The following is a 25,093-nucleotide window of genomic DNA, read 5'->3' as shown; positions in this document are numbered from 1 at the left end:
CCTCCATCTTTACAGGTCTCTGTGGGACTGTACAGCCTGCACTCAAATACTGTACACCAACATTAAGTAGATCACTAGGATTTTGAGGGAATTCTCTTTCTCCTAACACATCAAATAACATTTTCCACTTGTCCTAGTAACTCACCAAATACTTCATTATCCTCTGAAGACTGCTGTGTTAGTCTGGCTGCTTTTGGACTCTCCTTAGCTGCTTCCTCCACCTTGGTTTCAGCATTCTGTAAAACAAACATTTACTGAGATTAGTTCTCCTTTTATAGCTCTCAAACAGAAACACTCTTCCAACTTTTAAATTATATTCTTAATTACAGAATCATTAACACAGGTGGTTTTGTTATCTTTGCTACACATATGTGGGTTTGCAAAATAGTAAGGAAAAATACTCTCAGGAAACCCAGATTTTTTTTTGAGCCTGTTTTAATCTGACTAGACTACATAAACTGGAGAGTTAGAAAAGACATTTAAACAAGAGAGAGATCTTAAATCATAACAGTCTTGTAAGTTTCCACCTTTCTGTTTCATATCTAATTTTATTTCTATTGACATATTCCATGTTAGCTTAGTGAACCAAGAGATCAGAACATAGTACACAAATATTCCTCCTTACAGAGCAAAGGCAAGTGAGCTAGAGAGAGCTTATGAGCAGCCAGCTTCAAGTCTTTAACCAATTCATGTACTTGACTGTTTAAAGCACAAGTACTTTTCTATTTCTGAAAGAAATCTGCCAGTTAGCTACCTGGTACTAGACTGGGCCCAGAGATAAAGCAACAGCTTCAGCACTTAACTTGCCAGAAGTTAAAACATATCATTCCCTAGCTAGAAAAGTCTGAGGAAAACATAAGCTGTGAAACACTGAGTTTTAAATATTTATATTGCTACTAAAGAAAAAATAACTCATGTTTTAAAAATATTTTACTTTAGTGCTCAAGAGAAACATATAAACAAGCTTACAGCAATGCAGGCAGTAAACTGCATAAGCAGTCAGCCATTGAATGATGGATATGAAATGACTGATACAATATTAAATATGGCTGGAAAGAGTTGACTAAGAGTTGAGAAAGGAATAAAAGACAAATGTTGTATGCCTATGCTTTTTAAAGGATACATATTGCTCTATTCAAGTACATGCTCATTTGGAAAACTGTGTGATGTTTTGGAAAAATACAATTTTTAAACTCTGATATATATTTGAAAATGCTGCTATACAATCTGTTCATGAAAACTACCATCTCTTCTCTCAGAAACATAGCACAGCTCCAAATTTCTCTTATTTCCCCTTATTAATAACAATAAGGAAGGTGTAAGAAGATAGGTAGATTAAGTCTGTTAACCTCCCTATAGAACAGAGGAGTGCAAACTTAAGGGACATAAACTCAAAAGAGACTTTGAAACAAGACAGCAAGAATTTTGAGAAAGAAATAAATGAAAGATAGGCCTAGCAAGCTTACTGGTGTCACACAGCAGCTGACAAGAACTGGGAAAAGCAGAGACAGAGAAAGTGCTTCAGAGGAAACTGCAGGTCCTTCCTGAAGCAGGAAGCACATGCAGAAGTGAAAAGGTTCTGCACTCCCTCAAGGTACCAACCTGAGTGTGTCCCATACAGAAAACCCATCAGCTCAGTACCTCTCAGAGCTGAGGAGGGAAGTCAGTTTTAGCAGATGCTCACTCAGTCTGGCTTAACTAATGTCCTTTGGGAAGATGAAGGGACCCAGTCAGAAATCAGAAATGGCTATACTGGGAGACAACTTGCTTTGCGTAAACAACTTCATGATCAGCACAAATAACTGAAGTCCTGTCCCAGAGATACAATCTGTCAGTTGTGGAGCCACCCAGTCTGCAAAGATGTCCACTCGGACAAGGGACTTAGGCTAAGGTCTGTACTGGTTGACAGGATCACCCATATTTAGAGGCCACTGATTCAGTAAGCTGCATATTGGATTTGGGTTCTCCAATCTATTTCAGTTGCTTTATAGTGAGCAGCAAATCAACTACATCTTTGTTGTACAGAGAGATGGAGAACAGCAGTCAACTCTGAAAAAAAGCAGAAGAGGACATCTGCTACAGCAGGGTAAGTCAATCCCAAAGGCAAAGAAAAACACTAAAAATTGTGTCATCATGGATGGGACAAAATTAATACATTTAGATGATCAAAAGTTCAGGGCTTTCCCAAATGAAGGGGACAGCGGAACTCCTGATCAGAGCTATTGCTCTAGGCTTTGTAAAGGCAGTGCTTGTTAGCTCCATCTTTAATTGTATTTCATCATATGTAGTGTATGGTAGAGCTGGTGGTACAGGAGGAGAGGGATTGCTGTTCTTCATGCTCTTGTTCCCCTTGGGAAACTGCTGGAAGTCTGTAACCTGCTGCAAGGCATCAAGAGCAGTAGCAACAAAACACTATCCAGCAGACGCTCAGCTGTGTCTGTGAAACACATTGTCACTCCAAGCTCTTACCGGGGAGATGCTTGCATCCCTTACTTGGAAAACATGGTTTTGGCAGTCTCAGAGAAGTTAGAAAGAACTCTGAGACATTTTGGTTTGAGTTCAATCACTGGAAAGAACTGCACAGCAGCTGTGCTGTCTGCTCCCTACATAAGGCACAATGTTGGTGTTGACAGAAGCCAGCTCCAAGATGTTGACAGCAAAGTTGTGTGATGTATCAGCCTAAAACGACAGTGTATGGTTGGATATAATTCTGCTTGGCATGCCTTCTTAACCAAAATGCAAACTTTCAAAATACTTCTTTTGCTTTATTTTTTGCACAAAAGTATCTACCCAACACATTATTGCTGGCACATATAATGCTTATATTCCCCAAACCAATACAAGACAAATCACTGCAAAAGAACAATCAATGATCCAGACACTCCAAACCAAGCTGTACTGCAAAACAGTAAAGACTTGGTCAGTTGCTTGATTCTTTTTTCTAGGGTCCTAAAAAATTTTAAGTGCCTCTGTCCTTGCAATCAATGAAGAGAAAAAGTGAGAACACATTCTCTTACACTGCCTGAGTTGTGCCAGAAGAGACTCTTTACCTACAGAAATAGTGTGCTTGTGGCTGGTTATAAAATAAAGGCCCTTTGTACATAACAGTGTAAACGTAACTCTACCTAGCCCCTTCAGGCTGAGTACTGAATGCAATTTCAGAAGTGATAGGGAAAATAGATTCATTTTACAGTATCAGTTCCCAGGAGAGTAGATAATACCTGATTTTAGTATGAAATAAATATTATATAGGCCTAAACTCACAAAAACTGTCTCCCCAAAAAGCATCTCCTTTGCCACTCATGTTCCAAAACACCATGAAATACCTAAGGAGCAAGCCAGCAGCTGCAGCATGGGAACAGCTGGTGACAGACTAGAAACATTTCTATTATTTCATAAAGCAGTTTCAAAATGAGATGTGCATATACTGCAGTTCTATGTATGTGAATATGTACACATACAGCTGCTCTTGATTCAGACCTGATAAAAATTAGAATTGCCTTATAATCTGCCTCAGTTTTATAAGATATTTTTGGCCCAACTTTCCACTGTAGCTGTTCCCTGGTGCCTTACGACTCAGTTCACCTGTTTTCCCATTATCTACCATGTGCACACCACAGTCCCCATATTACACATTTTAAAACTTTGATAGGTAAATATACAAATAACCAGTAGCTATCAAAGTATTTTCAACAAATGAACAGCAATATCAAAAATGTTTTGGCTCTATATACAGCCATTAGTGCAAGAAGAGGCTACTTGTATTTTGCTGCTATCAGTGCCTACTTAGATGATCTTTACTTACATGGGAAATATTAAGAAATACTGAGTTACAGTGAGCTGTATTCTGCAGGTACTACAGTATCAGGCAGGTTAAAAAGTGCAGTGAGGCACATTATATTTAGAGAAGCAGCTAAGTCCTCAAGGAATCATAGGCCTTGGAAATGGAAAGTTGTACTCTAGAGTATTCAAGCCAGCTTCTTAACTACCTTGCCGTTTTTTCTTACTAGTTAAGAAGGGCTTGTTTCTTTTCCTTTAACCACAAAGTTATGACTCAATGACTTCAATTTCGAAGTGATAAAACCACACAGAAAAGTTAAAATTTCTCATCAGAAATAAAATGACTATTCAAGAAGTGTTATGTCTCAATGAGAATTAAAGAAATTCAGTGTGAAGCACAGATTCACATTGTCTGTGCTTTCATTCCTGCCTTTTACAACCTACTCCTTTTTCTTATTATATATATTCAGCTAGTACGTTTAGCTCCACTCCAGCAGCACAACTGAAAACAGCTAAAATTTCCTTTATTTTTGGAAAAGTGCCACAAGGGCATCAAAAGCTGCAGCAAGACAACAACAGACTGTGAGTGCATGAGCAGCTGCTTTGGCAGCACAGACATTTCTCCAGTTCCTTGTCTCATTCATTCCCGTCCACAGCACATTACCTTCCCTCCACAAAGCCCAGCAGCACTGGGGGCATGGTTAAACACTTGATTCTCTCCCTGTGCTATATCTACAAAACTAAGATAAACAACAGACACCACCTCAAAAGACAGACAAGAGTTTCTAGTGGATAAAACCAGAACTGACTGGAAATAAACCTTCATTTTGAAATAACAGAAAAAGAGTAAGGCTGCAGGCAATAACAGTTGGGATAATCTAACCCATATCTATAGCAGTAGGTCATACTGCTCCATTCCTGCAAAACATTCCTGACTTTCCACTTCTGCAATGACATTCCCCTGAATTCTACCATGCAAGGCCACCTTTCATATAATATTCATAAAATGTATGATGTTCAGGCTATAGTATACCTTCAGGACAATCTCAGTCTTCTCAGAGCTAACTGATTTTCCAAAGAGTTCCATGGGGGAAAAGTAAGAAAATTCTTTAAAACATGAATATGTGCTCCTTCAAAATTGTGACAGCAACAGGACTGAGAGACAAGTATCAGTAAGTCTGTCAAATGCATGGATGTTTCTCAAAACACCAAATACTGCTGCAATCAGCAGGGCAGGATGGAAGTCAATCTTAAGAGTTGTAATTTTCCTAGTAATTTTTATATTCTGCATCCCCATATTACGTTTTAACAATTTTGCTTTCATAAAAGCTGGAGAAATTCCTTGTTACTTCTTATCAGAGACCTCAATCAGGATCAAAATTTTTAGCTCCTGTTCATTGAGAGGAATTTCTACACATACAGCTTAACACAGTGACACAGATAAGATGCTGCGAACACTTATTAGCAGCAGGAATTCAGGGAATGGCAGCTGACCCTCTTCAGGTGAGCAGAGATCTCCTGGACCTGCATTAACAAGTATGTTCAAACATATTCTTGAATTCCACCACTAATTCTTCTTCAATGCGGAGATTTCCCAAACGCCTTTGTGTTGGTACAGAAACTCCCCCACACACCAGCAAGCACCAGGCCTCTTGCACCAAAGGTGAATGGTCAATTTTAACAACATCATACTGGCAGATCTGTACTCCTCAAACAAGACTACTGCCCTCATTCACAACAAGGTCATCCCAGACTGAAGCTGGGCTTTTGCTATCTATACAGCTCCAAGCTCTTGAAAACATTCCAGGAACTCCTACATCAGTTTGTTCTTCAGTCCCCTCCAGCCAAGAAAAGGATTCAAATTTTACTATTAATTCTCATTTAAATCAAGTAACTCTTTTTAAACATCAAGCTAATCACAATCATTATCTCCAGATTTCTATTATATCTTGTTTTCTCAGTTTAAGTTTAATTTCTACTGATTTTTTACATTCAGTTTCATTCATTTTAAAATGCAAGACTCACTATATCCTCTACTTCATAGCTTCCACAAAATTCCATATGTAATTATTTTTACACTCCTGTGCATGTGTCAAAATCTTATTTAAGGTATAAGAAAGAAAAAAAATTGACAGGGTGATGGAAAAAGAGAGGGCTAGAGTTTTCCAAGGACAGTTTTCTTTTCCTCTCAACAGCACAGTGCTACTGCTGCTGTCACCAAAGGAGAACTTCAAAAGAAGTTGCAAACAAAAGGATTCTCATCACTAACCCCCAAGGCACTTCGAAAAAGGTCTGAGATGCCTCAAACACATTATCCAGGTCTTTGAAGAAACTAATTCAGTCTATTTTGAAATCTTAAAATACCAAGGAGTTGAAGTAAAAAACACTGAATTCCAACTAAAAAATTTGCTACATTCCGCATTACAGTTCCACGTTATTTTGCTATGTGCTTCCCTTCTTTCATGAAAGGCATTTAAAAACTACTTTTGCTCATGAAGCTTCACAGATTTCACAGAACATTCTGAGTTGAAAGGGACCCACGAGGACCATTGAGTCCAACTCAAGCCAATGGCTCATACTGGGATTGAACCCATGACTTTGGTGTTATCAGCACTCTGCTCCATGTTCTTCCAAACTGGGTTAATACAGAGACTATCTCACCTTTAAATGTTCCTGACCACACTGGGGTTCTCATATTTTATAACTGAGGTCTCTTCAGCTCAAAATGTAACAGATAAAGACAATTAATGGACCTACAGTGTGCTATTAGTCAGCTTTTACTAGTCCATACCGTATTCCCTTATGCTGAGGAGGGAGTTTCAAGCATGTAGTAAGAAGAAAAGGAGGGATTACATTACTGTGTCCATACAACTCACAGAGGCGAAAGGCATTTGGGAGGAAGCTGTTAAAATGACAGTATTCATTTGGGAAACAAAACTAAATAAAAACCAGGTCAGACATCCCCGTGCAAGATTCAAGACTTTTGCACTAATACTGTGAACTGATAAAAAAACCAATCTCAGACACCCTTGGCATAGGGGCAGAGGGAGAGGAAAAGCTTTGTGAGTGACCTTTACTCTGTAGGTACTCTAAGATACTGCCAGAATCAGGAATCATCATAGAACAGCAAGGAATTTGCAGAACAAGTAAAGACAAGACACAAAAATCTGCTCTGGGTCAATATTTTCAATTTCATGCAAGTTTCTTTAACTCTGTGCACATTAACCCTGAAACTGTACACAGGAAACCCAGATGTGAATCACATAAAATTCAGACAAGTATGGACAGGGCTATGACTTCCTACTTCCTCTGCCAATCCCACCCTGGTCCTACACAGCAGAGCAACCATCACCACACCAGCTGCACAAGCAGTGCAGTGGCAACATTCTATGACACTGTGAAGACCAATACAAGGACCTACACCCACACTTGAGAACACAGTGAGGCTCAACAGCCTCTGGAACACCTGACCTGGAACTAATGTCATTAAAGAACATGTGCTACCTGCTTCCAACCCAGGCAGGTTTTCTACAGCTCCACTGCAAACAGCATCTGGCAGGCACATTGATGGATGCAGCTCTTGACCTCGTGAAACAAAGAGGAACCATAACAACACTCAAGGGACAAAATCAAAAACAGGTACTTTGGACATCAAGCACAAGAGCCTGTCTCTTTTACAAAAGGTATTCAAGCTGATTTCCAGAATAGTCTGAAAAATGACAGCTGTCAATAGGGATCCTTCACAGTCCACTCATCATCTTTATCTCATCTAAACTGAGTGCAAATTTACTGTCCTTTAAGCACTTATTTTAGCCACATGCTGAAACAAGTGCAAATATTTCACTCTTATTTTTTCCAAGAAAAGGATGTGGTTCAGGTCATAAACACAGTCTTAATGCTGCAGCCTCAACCCTCGGTGTACCTCCTTAAAAGCTTCATAAATCCATTGAACAATGTCAGTGTCTGACCCCAGCAGACTGGTAATTTTCAAATGCCACCACCTGAGGTCTTTCTGAAGGGTTGTAACAAAAGATTACAACAGCAATCCTGTTTTCTTCACAGCTAGTGAGATCCTGTTTTCTTCACAGCTAACTTCTATACTCTAGCATATTGATAAAATCTGAATTCATATATATATATCCAATACACCAGAAAAAGATACTAAGCATCTGACTATATCTATTGTAAAAGCACAACAGAGATGCAAAAACTAGCAACTAGGTACAGAATGAAGCCCAATAGTTAACAGGGAAAAAAAAAAAACCTGAAGTAATTATAAAAAAAGCGCAAAATAACAATCCACTAACCAGGGAGAGAAGACTACAACTATTCTGGGCTTTTTTTCAGGTGAAAAATGCCTCTCAACCTCTTACATTGAACTTCTCATATCTGAGTTCTCAGTTTGGCAGTTTGCAATAAATAAAAATCAAAATGATTGCCGCATAATTAGAAACCCTCAGTCTTGAATCCTCCTCAGAGGCCTGTAGAGCGTGGCAGTAAATCAGTTGATTTGCACCTTTCATCCACAGGAAGAGATGCAGAAGAGGTGGCAGCTGTCTGTGGGCAGTGGGCAGTGGCCCAGCAGGGCACTGAGCAGCACTGGAAGCCTGGCTGGGAGCAGCGCCGCGAGGGTTCCTGCAGGGTTCTGTGCTGCGCTGCACAACGCAGCACTGAGCAGCAAAGAAAGCAAAGGCACCCACAGCTCTTCTACACTTCCCTGCAGGCAACCTACAAACAGCTGGCCACAGAGGAGCACCTCTGGGAGACTGCATCGTTCCAAACCATGATTCGGTGCAGCAGTTACCCAATGCCAGGATATGCAGAGGAAAGGCTCTGGTCCTTTTCCAGAGTCCCACCAACCACTGGCTGTGTGAAGCTGCACTGCTGCATTTGCCTGATGCTTATGGTCGTTTAAAAAAAGTAAAAAAAAGAGACATTATGCCTGAAGCAATGTCCAAATCTGGCTCATCACACACAAGGATGTCTGCACTAACACAGGAACTAGAGGATACTCAGAGTGTCTTAAATAAGTTAAAAAAAAAAAAAACATTAAATCTTATTTTCACGCTTTCATTATCTTGAAGGTATTTTGAGTGAAATATATTATAAAATAAAAGCTGTTACAGAGCATCTCAGAAATATTCACTGTAAAAGTGTCAAACCAAAGAACAGTAAACAACTATCAGAGATAAACCTTTCTGCTGCATTACCAGCAAAACATCTTTTCTCGGCCCCCAGGTGTGAAAATCTTCTGGCTTTTGCAGTACTCCAATTGAGAGCGGACAGGTATTTTTGACAAAAACCCAACACAGTTGATATCCTGACTCTGCAGCCAGTGTTACCGTTGTTAACAGAAAACACATGAGGTTTCCCTTGTCAACATAAATTGTTGATTCCATCGGTCTGCAGGAGCAAAGTGGAACATGTGACTGTGGGGGCTACAAAGAGCTGAAGCACAACTGTGCCAAATGAATACACACAGCAGGAACTCGGCACCCAACATGACAGGTTAGCTCTGCCCAGCTCCCCAGCAGCAAACCAGGCTGCAGGAAAGCCAAAATTTCACTTCTGGTATTTTATTCCTAATTCCATTACGTGCATGAACCAGTCCTTCAGCATGCAAAATAATTACACAGAATATGTGTCTGGGTCATTTCCTCAACATGGTTGCAGGCTGGCTTGCTTGAGTAATAAAAATACCTCTTCAGTGCTTTCTCTGAGGTTACAAAAAGAAGCTAAAAACAGTAGACAACTTTAAAACACTTTCTCGCTGTTTGACTCACAGTGGGCAAGAGATACAACAGACCAATTCAAATCCCCTCTGAGCTTAATGAGTATAAAACACACTCTGAAACAATTGCCAGTGCACACCAAACTGAACTTTCAACTTCTTTAATTTAATTTTCACTTCCAAGTCTTTAGCTCATGAGGAAAGAAAGCTCAAAAGCGGCTATGTAAAAAGCCCTTTAAATTCAAAATTACATCTCTTCAACTCCCTAAGAAGTACCAACACATTTTCAGCATTTAAAAAGCAAAATTTACTTTTATTTGCCAAGAATTAAAAAGAGAATTAAATTTAACATCAAGCAGGTAATTTTAGAAGGGAGTTTTTTCCAGCACACTTATACTGCTTTAGGTCACTTGGAAGTCTCTAGCCTCATGAAGTGTATTTCTAGGCCAAAGCTAAGAAAAACTGCACACACAAGTTGCCTGATACTAAAATACATTATATTTACCTGAAAGATTTGTAGGTTCAAAGCAAATTCTGACCACAGTACTGATCAATGTTTCTGAACTGTGATAAAAGAAAATTAACAGATGTCTCTTAAATCTTGTACAAAAAGGGCTTAGGTTTTTTGGGGGGTGGTGGGTTGTTAAAAAGACGCTTTTGCCTTTCTAAAGTGGCAAGGTATTTTGACCCAGACATTTCAGCTCCTCACTAGCGTGAGCTCCTGCCAAGATCCCAACCTGGTCCCATCTCCATGGCATATGTCCTCCCTCTTAACCAACCCCACAAGCTGGGCTGCTCCTAATGCTTTTTGGGCCCCCAAGGAACCTGACAAGGGGCAAAAGAGGAGCTAAAAAGAATCCATCTTAGTAACATGAAGTGAGAGAAAGGGAGAAGACAGAACCAAACCAGCTCTTGGGTCCAAGCCACCACAGAGCCTCCCTCACTCCAGTCTGTATGGGAAAAGAAGGTTTGCTATGTAATGCTTGGTTAAGGGCAAAGCTGCCACCATAGAAAATGAGGCCTTCATGTGCATGTACCTGTCTATCCACCCAAGACAGAAAATTACTTTCCACTTCCCTGTTTGATTTAAATAGGCCAATGTTAAATGCATGATCTTGAAAGAAAATGAGTTTCATTGCTGCATGCTCCCAGAATGAGCATAGGTCCTCTGTGTAGTGTAAATAAATGCACAAACACCACTTAGAAGAAAATATTTTCAAATGTCAAGATTTACAGGGTCAATATTTACACAATAATCAACACAACTGCCTTTTTCAAAATGTAAATAAAGATTTTTTTTCAGATAAGAGTTTTGAAATACAGTTGGCATGGAAGCAAGTTTTTTTTTTTAGTTAAAGGAAACTGATAAAGGCACAAAACAGTTCGTATAAATGTAAGACAGTGGCATGACATCTTTTAACTCCCACTTAAGTACATTTTAAAAAACATCAAGCATACAATATGTGAAGATGTGAAGATAAGGAAAGACATTGATCATATTATCAAGGATCACTTTATCAATATAATACTGTGTCAAAAACAGTTCCTCTATAAGACTATATGAGAAGAGAAGAGAAGAGAAGAGAAGAGAAGAGAAAAGAAAAGAAAAGAAAAGAAAAGAAAAGAAAAGAAAAGAAAAGAAAAGAAAAGAAAAGAAAAGAAAAGAAAAGAAAAGAAAAGAAAAGAAAAGAAAAGAAAAGAAGAAAAAAATACTCTAAAAAATGCTACAAACATTAGATACAGAGTTTTATTGTAAAACTTAGAGTCGAATGCAGACTCACCAGGAATGTTAAGACACTAGGCAAAACTGAATATTTCCTTGATGGTTCACAGAACTAACCTCTGCCTTCAGCACTGTTACATTTTTTCCAAGGTTCTTCTTGTCTGCTCATCCTGTGTCCTTTGTTTGTCAACCCATTCCATCCCTTCCTCACTTGTCTGTGGGTTGTCATCTCCCTCTCCCTTATTTTTCCCTTATTTTTCTCCTCACCAGCTTGGCCAGCCTAGTGGCAAAGAAGCTTTTGCGTGACTTGGTCAGGTAGATTCAATCTCTTCTGAGCAGTCCTTGACCCTCAGAGAGGGTTGTCCATGCTTGTAAAAGCCAAATGCCTGTTGTGCAACCAGCTGTTGACCTCCAGAATCCATTCACTTCTTTTCAAACCCTACACCCTCACTGGGAGCATCAGGGAGAAAACCTTGGCTCCTGTGCCCTTGTTCCTCAGACCCAGAGCCGTGTGACACTCTCAGGACCCCCCCAGCAGTATCAAGGGTGCCCATGTGGAAGAGCAGCAGTAGGGGGTAATAGTCCAAGGATTTCACAAGCCCCACCAGCATCACCACAACACCATGGACCCAAATCTCTCTCCTAAAAGAGAAGATACATGAGAGGGAAAGACAGCATGCACAGAACTGTAGTTGTACCTTACGTAATGACCTTGGATATAAAAAGACAGGAAAGAAGGACCACTGTGAAGTATATGTTAGTTTTTAGAACCATATTAAAGCCTCCCAAGGAGTCTGTTTCTCAACATGCTTAAAAACCACAAGCCACCTCCCTTTCCATACCTCACCAAAGACATTACAAGAAGTTTATCATCAGTATTAGTCACCTTGAAAATATTTTTTTAGATCATTTTAAGAGCTAGACCTTGCCCACAAATTCTCAGCAACTTCAATTCTCACACAAGTAACCAGCAGGAAGCAACAGAATGATAAAAGCTAATTTTTGACTTTAAAATCACAGGAACAGCTACGTCTTCAGAAAGCCACAATACCATCCCAGGGATTTGTTCATCTGATGTCCAAGTATAGGCCCAAAGCAAGCTGACCTTTCTTTCAGCAGGCTACTGTAAGCCTTTCAAGTAGAAATCAACAGCTAACTAACAGATAGCTGTCAATGGTACATAAATAAAACTACTTACTAGAACACAGAGAAATATCCTGAGAGATATTCCCTAAGAGACAAAGAATATACAATGAAATGTATGCAATACTTACCTGAATATTTTTAAAAGAGCAACTTCAGAACACCTATTAAAATTGATTTACAGTTTTGCTTAAGAGGCTTGAAGAAAGCACAATGAGGATCACTTACTCATTTTTCCTAGTTACCTTAACAACCACAAAATGCAAAATCTAAAGAGGAGATTAACTGATTTCAGAAATATTCTAGCTGTCAGTCATTTTTCAAGGAACTGTCTAAACTGAACCAGAAAGACTGTCATAAAATAAACATCTCAAAACAATGCACCTAATTAACACTGAAGCAATAGAAGCCAAGTCAGGAGAACGTCAAAAAATCTAACCAAAACCAATCCACTCCAACAACAAGGAAGAAATTCCACAGCAACAGAACACAAACGCCTCAAATTTTCACAACACAAATAGAAACTGCTCCCATTCACTGCTTGCTTTGACTTCTGCATCCTTTATCAGGAACAGAGGAGCAGAACCCTTACTGGCATGGTCATTTCCCTCTCACAATGTTCATATGCTCTAAACATGTGATAGAGCAGCTTTGGTGGGCACCGGGAGTCCAGCCAGGGTCAACCCACCACATTTTCTGAAAACAAACAAGGGAACAATGCTTCCCTCCATGCTTTAAGCCAACACAGAGGCACTCTCACAAAAACTACTGTGCAGAGTTACAATCACACCAATATTAGAAGAAAAATGGACCATTGTAACACATATATGAAGTTGCACGCTGAAATACTAACCTACACATTCAACAGGTGAACTTTCCCATCTCAGAAGGGAATAACTAAGTCTCAGAGGCAAAATATTTGGGGAAAAAATACAACAAACCCAACTGTTTACCCAAACTTGCCAAGAGAGATGACATTTTTATAATTTATTTTCAGCCTGTTTAAAATGTCTAAATTAGCATTCAAAGTGTATTGACCACTGTGAGAGGGAAAACAACAACAACAAATCCTGAGTATCTGGATGTTAACAAACAGCAGAAGCCAATTTCATTTGTTGCCCCACAACTGGTACATGAAGGTCCTCTAAAGCTAGAAGTAAGCTACAAGGAAACAGAGAATGCATTGTTTCAGTCAGCAGCAGTAATATCAGAATATTTATGCAGTTGTGAGGTAAGTACACTTTAATGAGCACCTACTGAAAACTCAGTCAGAGCACCTGATCACACTGCAGCTTCCAGACATTTTAAGGGCTGTCACTCAGAACATGACCTCATCGGGTTCTGGCTACCAGGCCACCCACTGGTTTGTTATACCAGTTGCACTAACACCTCCACATTTTGGTGCCCTCCTCTGGAGCATACTTACAGATTGTAACATGAAGATGTGGGCATATCAGACATGCAATGATTAATGTTCTTCCAAAATTCCATAAAACGATGTGGTGAGTTTCTAACAGATATTAGTGATTTCATATGCAAGGAATATAGCTGAAATGTTACACTTCCCCCCATATATCAGTAATTTAACATGTTCCTGCCTTTCAGAAATAGTCATCTTGAGTTAACTACTGCTGCTTACCACACTGAACTAGTGGTAAGACAAATCTTGAGAGCCCAAGGAAATGACTCACTCAGATCTCACACTCAGCGCTCCTTCAGTCCCAGGTGACACTTGATTCATCAGCCAATACCTACTATTACTCACCTGGAACTAGGGGAGGTTTTCCTGTGGAGTTGATTGCTGCCATTTCTGTACACCACAAGAAAAGGACTGCTGTCAGTAAGCATCTATCCAAAGTGTCTTCAGATGGCCAATATGATAAGATACATGCTCCATAACATAAATGGTTCATAAGGCTGCTCTCATACCTTTTGCAAAGCATGAGCAGCTAATCTAATAACTGAGTAAGAAGGACCCCATCTGCACCATACACAACCCTGTTTTTCAGGAACACTTCGAGTTTTGTTGCATGGGCAGTATTGTTTTAAACAGGTGTAGCTACCATTTTCCAAATAGATAAAGAAATATTTAAAGAATATATAAAGAAAATAAACCTGAGAAAGATCAAGCAATATAAATCTCCAACTGACTGTAAGATAAATATCCATTTTCTCTAATACCAATGTAAATAAATATCAGAAGTGATGACATTGAAACACTAGTGCATGTACAAGCAGGAGAAATGTTTAAGACCAGAAATACAATCTGAGCAGCCAGCTTATCACTCAGTGAGCCAAAAACCAAACAGAAACTGTCATTTTAATAGATCACAGAATCATTCTATATGCTGAGTTGGAAGGGACTCACAGAGATCATCCAACTCCTGGCCCTGCACAGGACCATCCCCCAGAATCAGACCATGTGCCTGAGACCACTGTCTAAACGCTCCTTGAACTCTGTCAGGCTGCGACCACTTCCCTGGGGAGCCTGTTCCAGTGCCCAAATACCCTCTGGGTGAGGAACCTTTTTCTAAAATCCAACCTAAACCTCCCCTGCCACAACTTCAGACTGTTACCTTGGGTCCTGTGACTGGTCACTACAGAGATGATGCAATTTACCAGAGTTTGATTCATTAGTGTGCTTCTAGTAAGAACTCTGCACATCTTCAGGAGAAGTATCGCACTGGAATTCAAGAGCTACATTTTTTTTTTTTTTTTTTTTAAAAAAAAGGTAATTTAAGTAAGTGCTACTTTGCACTATTTATAGTCATCATCTATGCAAGCCCCAGGTTCGGGGGGGGGAGCATGAAGCACTACCAGCAAGCGCACCTATTCACTGCCTGGGAATGTCTCCAACTCCAAGCAGGAACACTTGTTCTTTTCTTCAACTTCCACCTTTTCCTCCAGTGCCTAATTTTCAGATCTTTACTCTTTTATAGCTATTTAACCAAAAAAAAACCCCAAAACCCCCCCAAAAAACAAAAACTGAAAAAAATCCTCACCAAACCCAAGACAACAACAAACAAACCAAACAAAAACCCAACTGACAGCTCAGCCAGACAGCATCGCCATTTCTTCTGCAACCGCTCAACATTAACTCTGTACTGTCACACTATACAGGCTGCTATCAATCTGTCAAGACTTTGTAAATATGTGACAACTGTCCATCTTTCTAGAAAGGTTTCAAGAAATCAAGGATCATCATATAACTAGAAAGTGCACTTCACATCTCTTTTCTCTTTTATGTGGATTTGTCCTGAAAGAAGGCGGCCTCAGTATTTTTTTTTCCAATAATTCAAAAGTGCAGTACTTTAGTGAAGGATAAAAGACTGTCAAAGGTAGGTACATTCTGTACTCAACAGAAACCTCTGCGTTAACACTGAAGGGGTGATAATGCATTGGTAAAATGAGACATATACTTTATACACAGCATTTCAAATGCTTAGCTGTTTTTCTCTTTTTTATTAAAGGCAGATGACATAACAGTTTTAACAGTAATTCTTCTCCGTGGATAGAAGGTGTGTGGGAACAGCCTGCTTGAATTTATCAAGGGCAAATGGTATCTGACTAACCCCCTGATAGTCTCCTGTGATGAAATGACTGGTTTTGGGGAGGAGGGAAAAAGTATGACATCATATCCCCTGACTTTAGCACGGCCTATGACACAGCCTCCCACTCCACCCTTCTAGTCAAACCAAGAAGATAAAGTCTGGGTAGGTGGAATACAAGGGGTGGGTAACTGGTTGGACCACCATGCTCAGAGGACGGCACAGAGTCCAGCTGTCAGTCAGTCAGCAGCAGCATCCCCCAGGGATCAACACTCAGGCCAGTATCATTTAATGTCTTTATTAAAAACCCAGGATATAATAAACTGGGGGACTGGTCAGTACACAGAGGCGCTCTTCAGAGGGACCTTGACAGGCTACAGAAGTAAACAGACAAGGATCTCATGAAGTCCAATAAAGGCACATGCAAAACTCTGCAGCTGAAATGGGTTACATCCATTCACTAGGATCGGCAGGGGCCAAACAGCCTGAAAGTCGCTTTGCAGAAAAGGTTCCATTTATTTTTTGCATCCATTCTAGTTAAGTAACTATAAATGGTTGCATTACAGGTGTTTGGAACTGAGGAGCAGCTCCTGAAGTACATGGCAAAGCCAGGAGCTATTGGCAAATAGGTTTAACTCCAGTTCTCCTGAACCTGGCCATATGAGAGAAAAGAAACACGAGTCCCTATGGAGCAACAAGAAAAGGCTTTGGAAGAATAGATATGTAAATTGTGTGACAATTTTTCTCCCCTTGTTCTGCTTTGCTTCTTCTGTAGACTCTAAAGATACTTTGCTCAGAGTCAGTACCCCCACCAGCAAGGACTGCTTCCTAAGAGAAAAGCTGTGGCTAATACATCAGTTTCAAACCACTTGAACGGCTGATGACAAAGAGTTACAGAGAAACAGGAGCTTGACTGAACAATGAAGAATTCAGGACCAATTTCTCTCCAGAGGGAAGGGTTTCTGGGCTCAAAACTAAAATGAGTGAACTGTATGAAAGACTACAGAGACCCTCAGATACTACACTCTCTCAAACACGGGCAAAAAATGAAGTCAGAGAGTACTTGAGAATTATACCCCATTGAAAATGTGAAGAGACTGTACAATGCCAGGAAGAGAAATCAACACACACTTTTACAGAGATGCTATCACTAGGTTTGGTTTTTTCTTGGTTTGCTGGGGTATTTTTAAATTTTCATAGGAAGAACAAGAAAATAAACTAAAAAAAAACAATTTTCAAAAGCGAATAAACAAAGAAATTTTGCACAGTTGACAAATTACAATACTATTCACGTGACATTGGCAATGGCAGTTACTGAAGAGCCCAGATAAATAACATAAGATCAACTCCAGGCCATAATTCATTTCTCACCAATAAACAAATAACATCCTTGGATTCAGCTAAAACATCACAAAAATCCAAGAAAATAATGACTAGATATGCCTGATAGATATTTATGGCACTTTTATAAACGGACTGTGATAGTACTTCATTATAAAAAATTATTTTTGCCCATCTTTTATGTACTCTGACATAATGGTATCACTAACATAAGAACCTCACTGAAATTAAGATCTCCATAAGCCACAGTGAGTAAATCACACAGCCTAATAAGCTCATGTTACCTTCCCAGTGCAATAATTATTTACATACATGCACACTTCTCCCTATCCTCCATGTATTTTCAGACAAAAAGGAGCCTGGTAATAGACAAATGAGTTAAAAAATGTAGGACTTCATAGAAGTTCAACAAATCATCTTTATCAGCATATGAAGGTCTTCAATGAAAAGCCCTACTGCTAGGTCATATTAGGTGTGATTTAAAGGAAAGGTTGATCACTTAAGTAGAATCTCTTTCAATACAAAAGCTCATTTTCAAGGCTACACACATGACCTTTCCCAAGTAACATTTCTTGAAAAAAAATCCTTAGAAAAAAAAAATCCTTTGATAGACCATGCAAAATTAGAAGCAAAGAGTTAATAGAAGAGACACACTTGAGACACAGCTCAAGGGAAATTTCTCCTTGTATTATCAACACCCAATCTATCCCCTATTTTTGTTTGTTTGACCCTCAACTTTCCTCCCCCTGAAGGAAGGTACACATGCAAAACAAACTGGTTACACATGGCATCCTTTTTATGTATAGGCAGATATAGATATAAATACAAATACACACAAAAATATCAAGCAAATATTAAAATACACAAAAATACACACAAATATTTAAAACAGAACCTCCAGAGTCCTGAACTGAAGGATCATGACCGTGAGAATTATAAACTCCCAGCCAACCTGAACCTGTGGGGGACTTGCTTCTTCAGCTGGATCCCTTCAAGTTTATGGAGCCTGATGGGATTCATCCCAGGATACTCAAGGAGCTGCCTGATGTCACCATGGGACCTCCCACAATGATTCTTCAACTGTCTTGGGAATCTAGAAAGGTCCCAGTTGACTGAAAGCTGGCAAAGGAAGCAGACACTGATCTCTTCTCTCTGTTGATCAGTGACAGGACCCAAGAGAATGGCCTGAAGTTGTGTCAGGAGAGGTTTAGGCTGGGTATTAGGAGAAGGTTCTTCACCTAGGTAGGTGGCTAGGCACTGGACAAACCAAGCCTGAGAGAGTTAAGAAATGTCTGGACAACACTTTCAGGCACATGGTGTGATATTCTTGGCATGTCCTGTGCAGGGCCAGGAGTTGGACTTGGTGGGTGCCTTCCAACTCAGGATATTCTATGATTCTATGAAATATATCAGGGTCCTTAATTATGGTATGGTATGGAGAGGACGAGGTAGAAGGGCAAAAACTGGGTTTCACCTCCTGTCCACAAGGTCAGGCTGCAGAGACTACAACTCCTTGAACTACACTGTTGTTTTTCCAAGGTTTTTCTCACACTGCCCACAGCAAATCCCATTACATTAATGAGCAAAATCTATGTTAATGCACTACTTGGCTGGCAATTTTAAGTGCACAGACGTCACACAGTTAAAGACTGCATTTCCCTCAGCAACTGTTACTTAGTAACCCTCTGCACATAAATAGAATTTTACATCACTGCATATGTTTTGTGAAGGCTAAAATCCATGTCTCAATTCTATAGGCAGGCAGGAATTAAAGGAGTCATGTGGGCAACTGTAAAACAAAGTTGCACCAACTACTGTCAGCTGCTTCTCTAGGCAGAGAATATAACTGGAGAGAAACCTGTGTGTAAACAAGAAGCTATTTCCACTGCCCTTCTCTTGCTGGTATTTCATCATAAAAAAGGAGCAGGTAGACTTGGGCAGACTTTCTGGTATTATTCATATGCTGTGCAATGGACACTTCAGACATAAGGACAACAGACCATGCAAAGCTCTTCACCTTCTCCCCTAGAGGTAGTATAACCCATAGGCTATGTAACTTCTGGGTAGAATTGGTACTGCCAGAGCCACAGCCAAAACAATACTAAAAAAAGCTGTGTGAATCAGATCCAGGACCAAACAAAACAGGTGGAGCATGATGGATTAAAAAAATCTTAAAATAAGTGCAGATTAGAATCCATCAACTCTAAATACAAAAACTTAAATAGCTGTACTTTATTAACATATATATTTGATTCTTTCCATATATAGGCTACTTGTGATTTGACTGACAGTCTAACTCAAGTAGTTTGAATCAACATGGGACTTCATAATCACTTTAGACCCAGAGATTGCCTTTTTAGCACTGAACAAAAGTGGTGGCCTGCTGGAAAATACCTAGACATCTTTTTAATTCAATTCCCTACCATAGCAAATAACATATTATCATTAATCTGCTTAGGCCTACCCTTTGCCTCTAACACTCCACAGTTTTATCTTCTAAAATGATTTACAGTAATAAAAGTGGATTATCTTGACAGAAAGCAACTGACTGAGTTACATGTAACTTCATATGAAGAGGTTACAGGTAAACTATATTTGCAGTTATTAAACCAAGTGAATAAGTGTAAGCATATAGATAAGCAAACACACTTAATTTGCAATTCTTTTAGCAAGTTTACAAGCCCTAAAGCCTAGCACTTCCCCTTAAGTACAACATTCACATAATGATTTCTTACTTCTTCCTAAGAATGAAAAACAGTTATTCTAAAACAGGATTTTAAAAACTTGAGGAAACCAAAATATTCCTCCCCTCAAAATTCCTCCCCTCAGCTAACGTCCTCATAAGAGGTAACTCAACAAGGGTTCTCCTTGCAAAATCCCAGAGAATCAATCCTTTGAAATATGGGTACCTACTTACAGCTTTTTTTCTGTCACCTTGATCTTAATAACATTGTAACAAGCAAGATATCCCAGCTCAGATCAGAAATCTTTACTCCAGGAAAGCATCGAGCAACTTTTTTCTTTTAAAAAAACAACATTAGGCTATGAACCGTTTTGAGGTTTGAAACTAACAACATTACATCATGACTAAGAGAAGTCCAGATGCTCAGAGTTGTCTCTGAAGTTCTCAATTTCTTAAAGCCACAAGACCCAGCTTGGCAGCGCAGCAGCAGAATTGAGAACTGAGCAGGAGACTCGGCCAAGTCTTACTCAGCGACTGGGACAATTAACTGGCCATCTGGCTCCTGCACAAAGACAGCAGCTCTGCACCTGTTCCACCAGCCCACGGATTGCAGTCTAATTGGTTAAAGCAAGCCCACGGGGCAAAACCCAGAACAACCTGTCATCTGCTGAGACCAGATCTCAAAGCTGGGATCGAAGCCAAGGGCCCCTGCTCCTGGTGGAGCCCGCTCCCTCGGGGGCTACATTCAAGACATGTTCAGAGGGTCTCTCCTGTTCTTATATACAGCAGCAGGAGACATACTCAGAAATGATCAAAGACACGCAATTTAGTTGATGCAAAGTCTATGTGTCAAGCCCTACAGGCTTCCAAAATCCCATAAACCTTTTATTCTCCCATAATCAGGTGATTCAACAGCTGAAGTACAGTATTACATTATGACAGTATTAACTGCATTATGCTATGGCATTATGAACTCTGCAAAATCCCAGAGCAAAATCTGTTGCCTGGAAGATCTCAGCATCCCTTGTCAAAGGCAGAAATATCCCTTGCTCCACTGGTTGTTCTCTGTACTTGAAGTCACTGGCCAGTCACCTGTACAATCTGTTGGGAAGGTATTAGAATCCAGAGCTCCCCATCCCAACCGAACACATCCAATGACAGGGATCTTGTGGCCTCCTTTCCCTCAGGCTCCATAAAACTTTCATTTTTATATCATTTTAGCAATCCTTATAAAGACTATATAGCACAGCATAATATAATAATAAAAAAAAATTAAAAACAACAGATAAGATGCCACTGGAAAGGAAAAGAAGGCAACAGACAGAAAAGGTATACTGAAGAGATTCCTGAATGGAGTTCTATCCCTTCCCTTCCTGAGAAGACTTCAGGAAAGTAGAACACAAAACACTTAAGTCAAAACAAGAGGAAAAGGAGTAAAAGCTTAATTTTTATTATTAGGTATTTCACCTATTTTTTTCAAGATTTTTTTTTTTAAAATATTGCATTGTAGAAAAAAAATACCAACATTAAAATTAATTTGTCAAGTAAATGAATCTGCAAGAATCCTAACAATGTTCAGGACACATTGTCAGCACCTACAAACAAATACGCTTCATTTAAGCCAATCTGAATGTAATAGATTACAGTGGTTCCGTTTCTCTCAAATAAAATATATAACATAGGTTTTCTCCTAACACAGATTTGATTCTGATGGAAATTAGCACCACAACATAGAAGACCTCCTCTCAGCAAGTATCTATCAGCAAGTATCCTGCAGCACGACAAGTTACTTATTTCAGCACAAACATATAACGTTATGCACAGCCTTGACCTAGAATCTCATCTCATGTGACCAAGCTCCAGAAGTAATGTCAATCATCCCAAACACACATCCCAAACAGTCTTCTGTGCAGTAGCATACCAAAGACAAAACAGTTGTTACTTTGTGCAGTGGGTCTCACCTACTATGAGGTCTGAAGCCTCTTCTAAAACATGAAGATATATTTATTTATACTAGTACTATATATTTGTTAAATATATTAAAGATATTTAATTTTAAATCAATATATAGTAAGTATTGAAATATATTCAATGTATTTTATGATATATAAATATTTCTCAACTGTTACAGGCACTGACTTGACATTCTGAGTCTCACATGCACCAATCTTTCATCTTCCAAGTCTCAAAAACCCAAAATTGTCTGGAATTTCAGACAAGAGTTTAAAAGAAAAAAAAAAAAGTACTGATTACTCAGGCTTTATCGCTGTGCACCATAAGGCAAGTTTCATCGGCAGTGGAAAGCTCTGGCTTAACACTGAGAAAACATTTAGTCTGTAGTTCACAGGGAAGATCAGAATGAATAGTCAGACTCCCCAGGGTGAAAGGCTACCACCAGTCCTGCCTTTCAAGACTAATACAGCAAGCACATGTGCAGCCATACAGGGGCAGAAGCAGAGCATCAATACTTGAATTTATATAACTTGCATTTATATAAAAATATTTTTTAAACCTACACTTGTACTTTTTTCAGTACACACCTGTGCATGCTTACCTATGCATGCATGAAAGAAACAGAAGTGGGATTTGAAGTTTTTGCACAGTTCACTTCACATGGACAAATTCTAGCCACATCTCTCCCCAAGGAACACACAAAAGTTCTTGCATTTGCTGCATAAAACAAATTCTTTAACAGGTAGAAGGTGAAAATACAAAAATCCAAAACAACTTCATGCCAAAACAGTATATAAGTGACAATGATAGTTGGTCATAAAAATAACAGAATATGACTTTGATTTTCAGCTTTCAAATCCTGACAATGGCACTATTGGTTTGCTTTGCAAAGCAGTGTACTGTGGTAGGCTGTGAAGGTTGTAGAAAGTCATATTATAACATGAAGAGAAAGAACTGGCTTGAAGAGAAAGTAATTTTTCCAGTGGATACGTGTCAGGAAAGTGCAAATTTTCTCCATTTTCTTCTATGGTGTTCACACCTTCCTGATCAGACTGCCTGTTAGCTGGCCATCTCTTTATTGTTCCTGAGCACTGTTAGCAACTAAGTATTATTTCTAAGACCTCAGAAAAATCAAAGCAATGCATTTTGACTGCATCAGAGGTGCTGCCAGAAAGTAGCATGCAGGAAGAAACTGGGTGAAAGAAATAGAAGGAAGATAAAGGAAGGAGCTAGACGGGTAAGTTAGCTATGACCACAAAACTAAAACTAGAAAAACCCCAAATGATTCAGATTTCAACATCAGAGTCTCTATTTTTTTAAATCAAAACACCTCCAGTATACTGGTATTTCCATAATTCATCTGAAAATGTCTGCACCATCAGTGAATCCATTCCTGAAGCTCTTATACTGAACAGGTATAACTGAGGACCCAAAAATGGTGATGTTTTGATAAGTGCCTATTTGAAGATCTATCTCATTGGTAAAAGACTTGCTAAGATTTCTGGCTCTAGTGTCTTTTCAATGTTTTTTGAGCTGCCTAGAGTTCCGAGCAAGCTGAGTCCCCTCAGGCCTCCCTAAAATCAGCTTTCAATTCTAAGTCCAGCCAGACCAGCCTGACCATCACTCTGTGGCACTGTGACAAAAATGCAAGATTTCCATTATTGCCTCTTCTTGATTGCAACTGATGCTCAGAAGTCCCCCAAATGCTCCAAGGTAACTGGTATCTATCTTGTGGCTTTCAGCTCTATGCAAATTTTGCTATCTTTATGGCCACATCCACTGGATGCTGCACTGAAAGATCAGATTGTTTTTAAGAGCGAACCTTATCTCAACAATCAAGAGTAACATCATATTATTCTGCTTGAAAGTTTTTTTATTTCCTTTTACAAAAACCTTTTTTTCTCCCCCAGCAAATGCTACCAGAGTATTTCCATCAACTTAAAGCAGACCGCCTGAAAAAGTTAAATAAAAAGGAAAAGCATTCCGTGACATTTCTGCTCAAAGTGGAAAAATCAATTTCTGAACTGTAGCTGCAGACAAGTTAAATTTATTCACTGTACAAATAGTTCCAATTACTCAAGAAATTCAACTTCTGAAGTGCAAAAAGAAGTTACTGTCAGCAATACTTTGCATGGGAAAGCCCTACAACTTTTTCCTTCTGATGTCCATTACACACTTGCTGAATTTACAATTGAGAGCAAAATTCAACTCAGCTTAATGTGGAAACCCTCTTTTCTCACGACAGAATATTTACCATCAGATGTGAGCAGTGTTTTGACTCTGTACTGGTACATAGTGTAAAACCATGTGTTACAACTACCCCATCTGCATGGTCAGTTACACTATCAGAAATACAACTGTGGGAAACTGAGAATTAAAATAAAACATGGCCCCAGAACTCTTCCTTACAGCTGCTGCCCAGGAGCATCAAACACAACAGAGTTAGCACTAGGAGGAAGAAGATGAGAAGAAACTTTAAAACGCACTTTTTTACAGGGTTTAATGCTTTAGTAAGTGCTATGGGGCAGGTTTGCCAGTCGCTGCCTCAGACACTGGAGATTCCCCTGTGGTTTGACACCAGATACCCAAAGGTAAAGCTTGGCCATTTCTCTAAAAGGGCAAATACATTTCACCACAACTTATTTTACAGATATAACTGCATTTTAAGGTAGCACATTACTGCAGAAGATTTTTTAAGCTCTTCTCAAATATAACCAAGGTCAAAGTAACAGACCAGAATTTTCATCTCACCCAGTTTCAGAGCAGGTGATACAACATTACTGCTGCACCCAGATCATGACCGCCACAACAGTAAAAGCACAAAAGGTTATGTGAGGAAGGAAGATACTGCTCCCTTTCAGGATCGCCATGTCACTTACTGCTTCCTCAAAATTATAAACATGAACAACTTTCCCTTCGTTTTTATGACACGAAGGTGCCAAAACACAGAACAACATGTTCTCAGGCTGAAGTATGGGCTGATTTACTAGAAAAGTCATCTCAGCAGCTAGAACAGTTCACAGAGAGTTCACAAAGAATGCCTACTGCATTACACCCCTGTTCTTCCAGCTCCTTGCTAATTTAAGTGGCACTGGCATTAAACTCATTTGACAGGACATGTATCTAGTTCTACATCAAAGTTAACAAGGAGGGAACTGCAGAAAACTACCACAAAAACATGGCATCTGAAG

At 39.4% G+C, this 25,093-nt stretch overlaps 1 protein-coding gene across 15 annotated transcripts in view; it reads right to left on the bottom strand.

Moving 5' to 3' along the window:
- Window positions 1-25,093, bottom strand: part of MBP (myelin basic protein) — a 111,356-nt gene that overhangs the window by 52,792 nt on the left and 33,471 nt on the right. For all 15 annotated transcript variants that reach the window (XM_069004310.1, XM_069004311.1, XM_069004306.1 and 12 more), the window contains one exon: window positions 146-236. In XM_069004310.1, the coding sequence (XP_068860411.1) occupies window positions 146-236 (91 nt within the window). The remainder of the gene's footprint in view (window positions 1-145; window positions 237-25,093) is intronic.

The sequence above is a fragment of the Aphelocoma coerulescens genome, chromosome 2, assembly GCF_041296385.1.
Source record: "Aphelocoma coerulescens isolate FSJ_1873_10779 chromosome 2, UR_Acoe_1.0, whole genome shotgun sequence".
NCBI lineage: Eukaryota > Metazoa > Chordata > Aves > Passeriformes > Corvidae > Aphelocoma > Aphelocoma coerulescens.
This window is presented reverse-complemented; position numbering and strand designations above follow the sequence as displayed.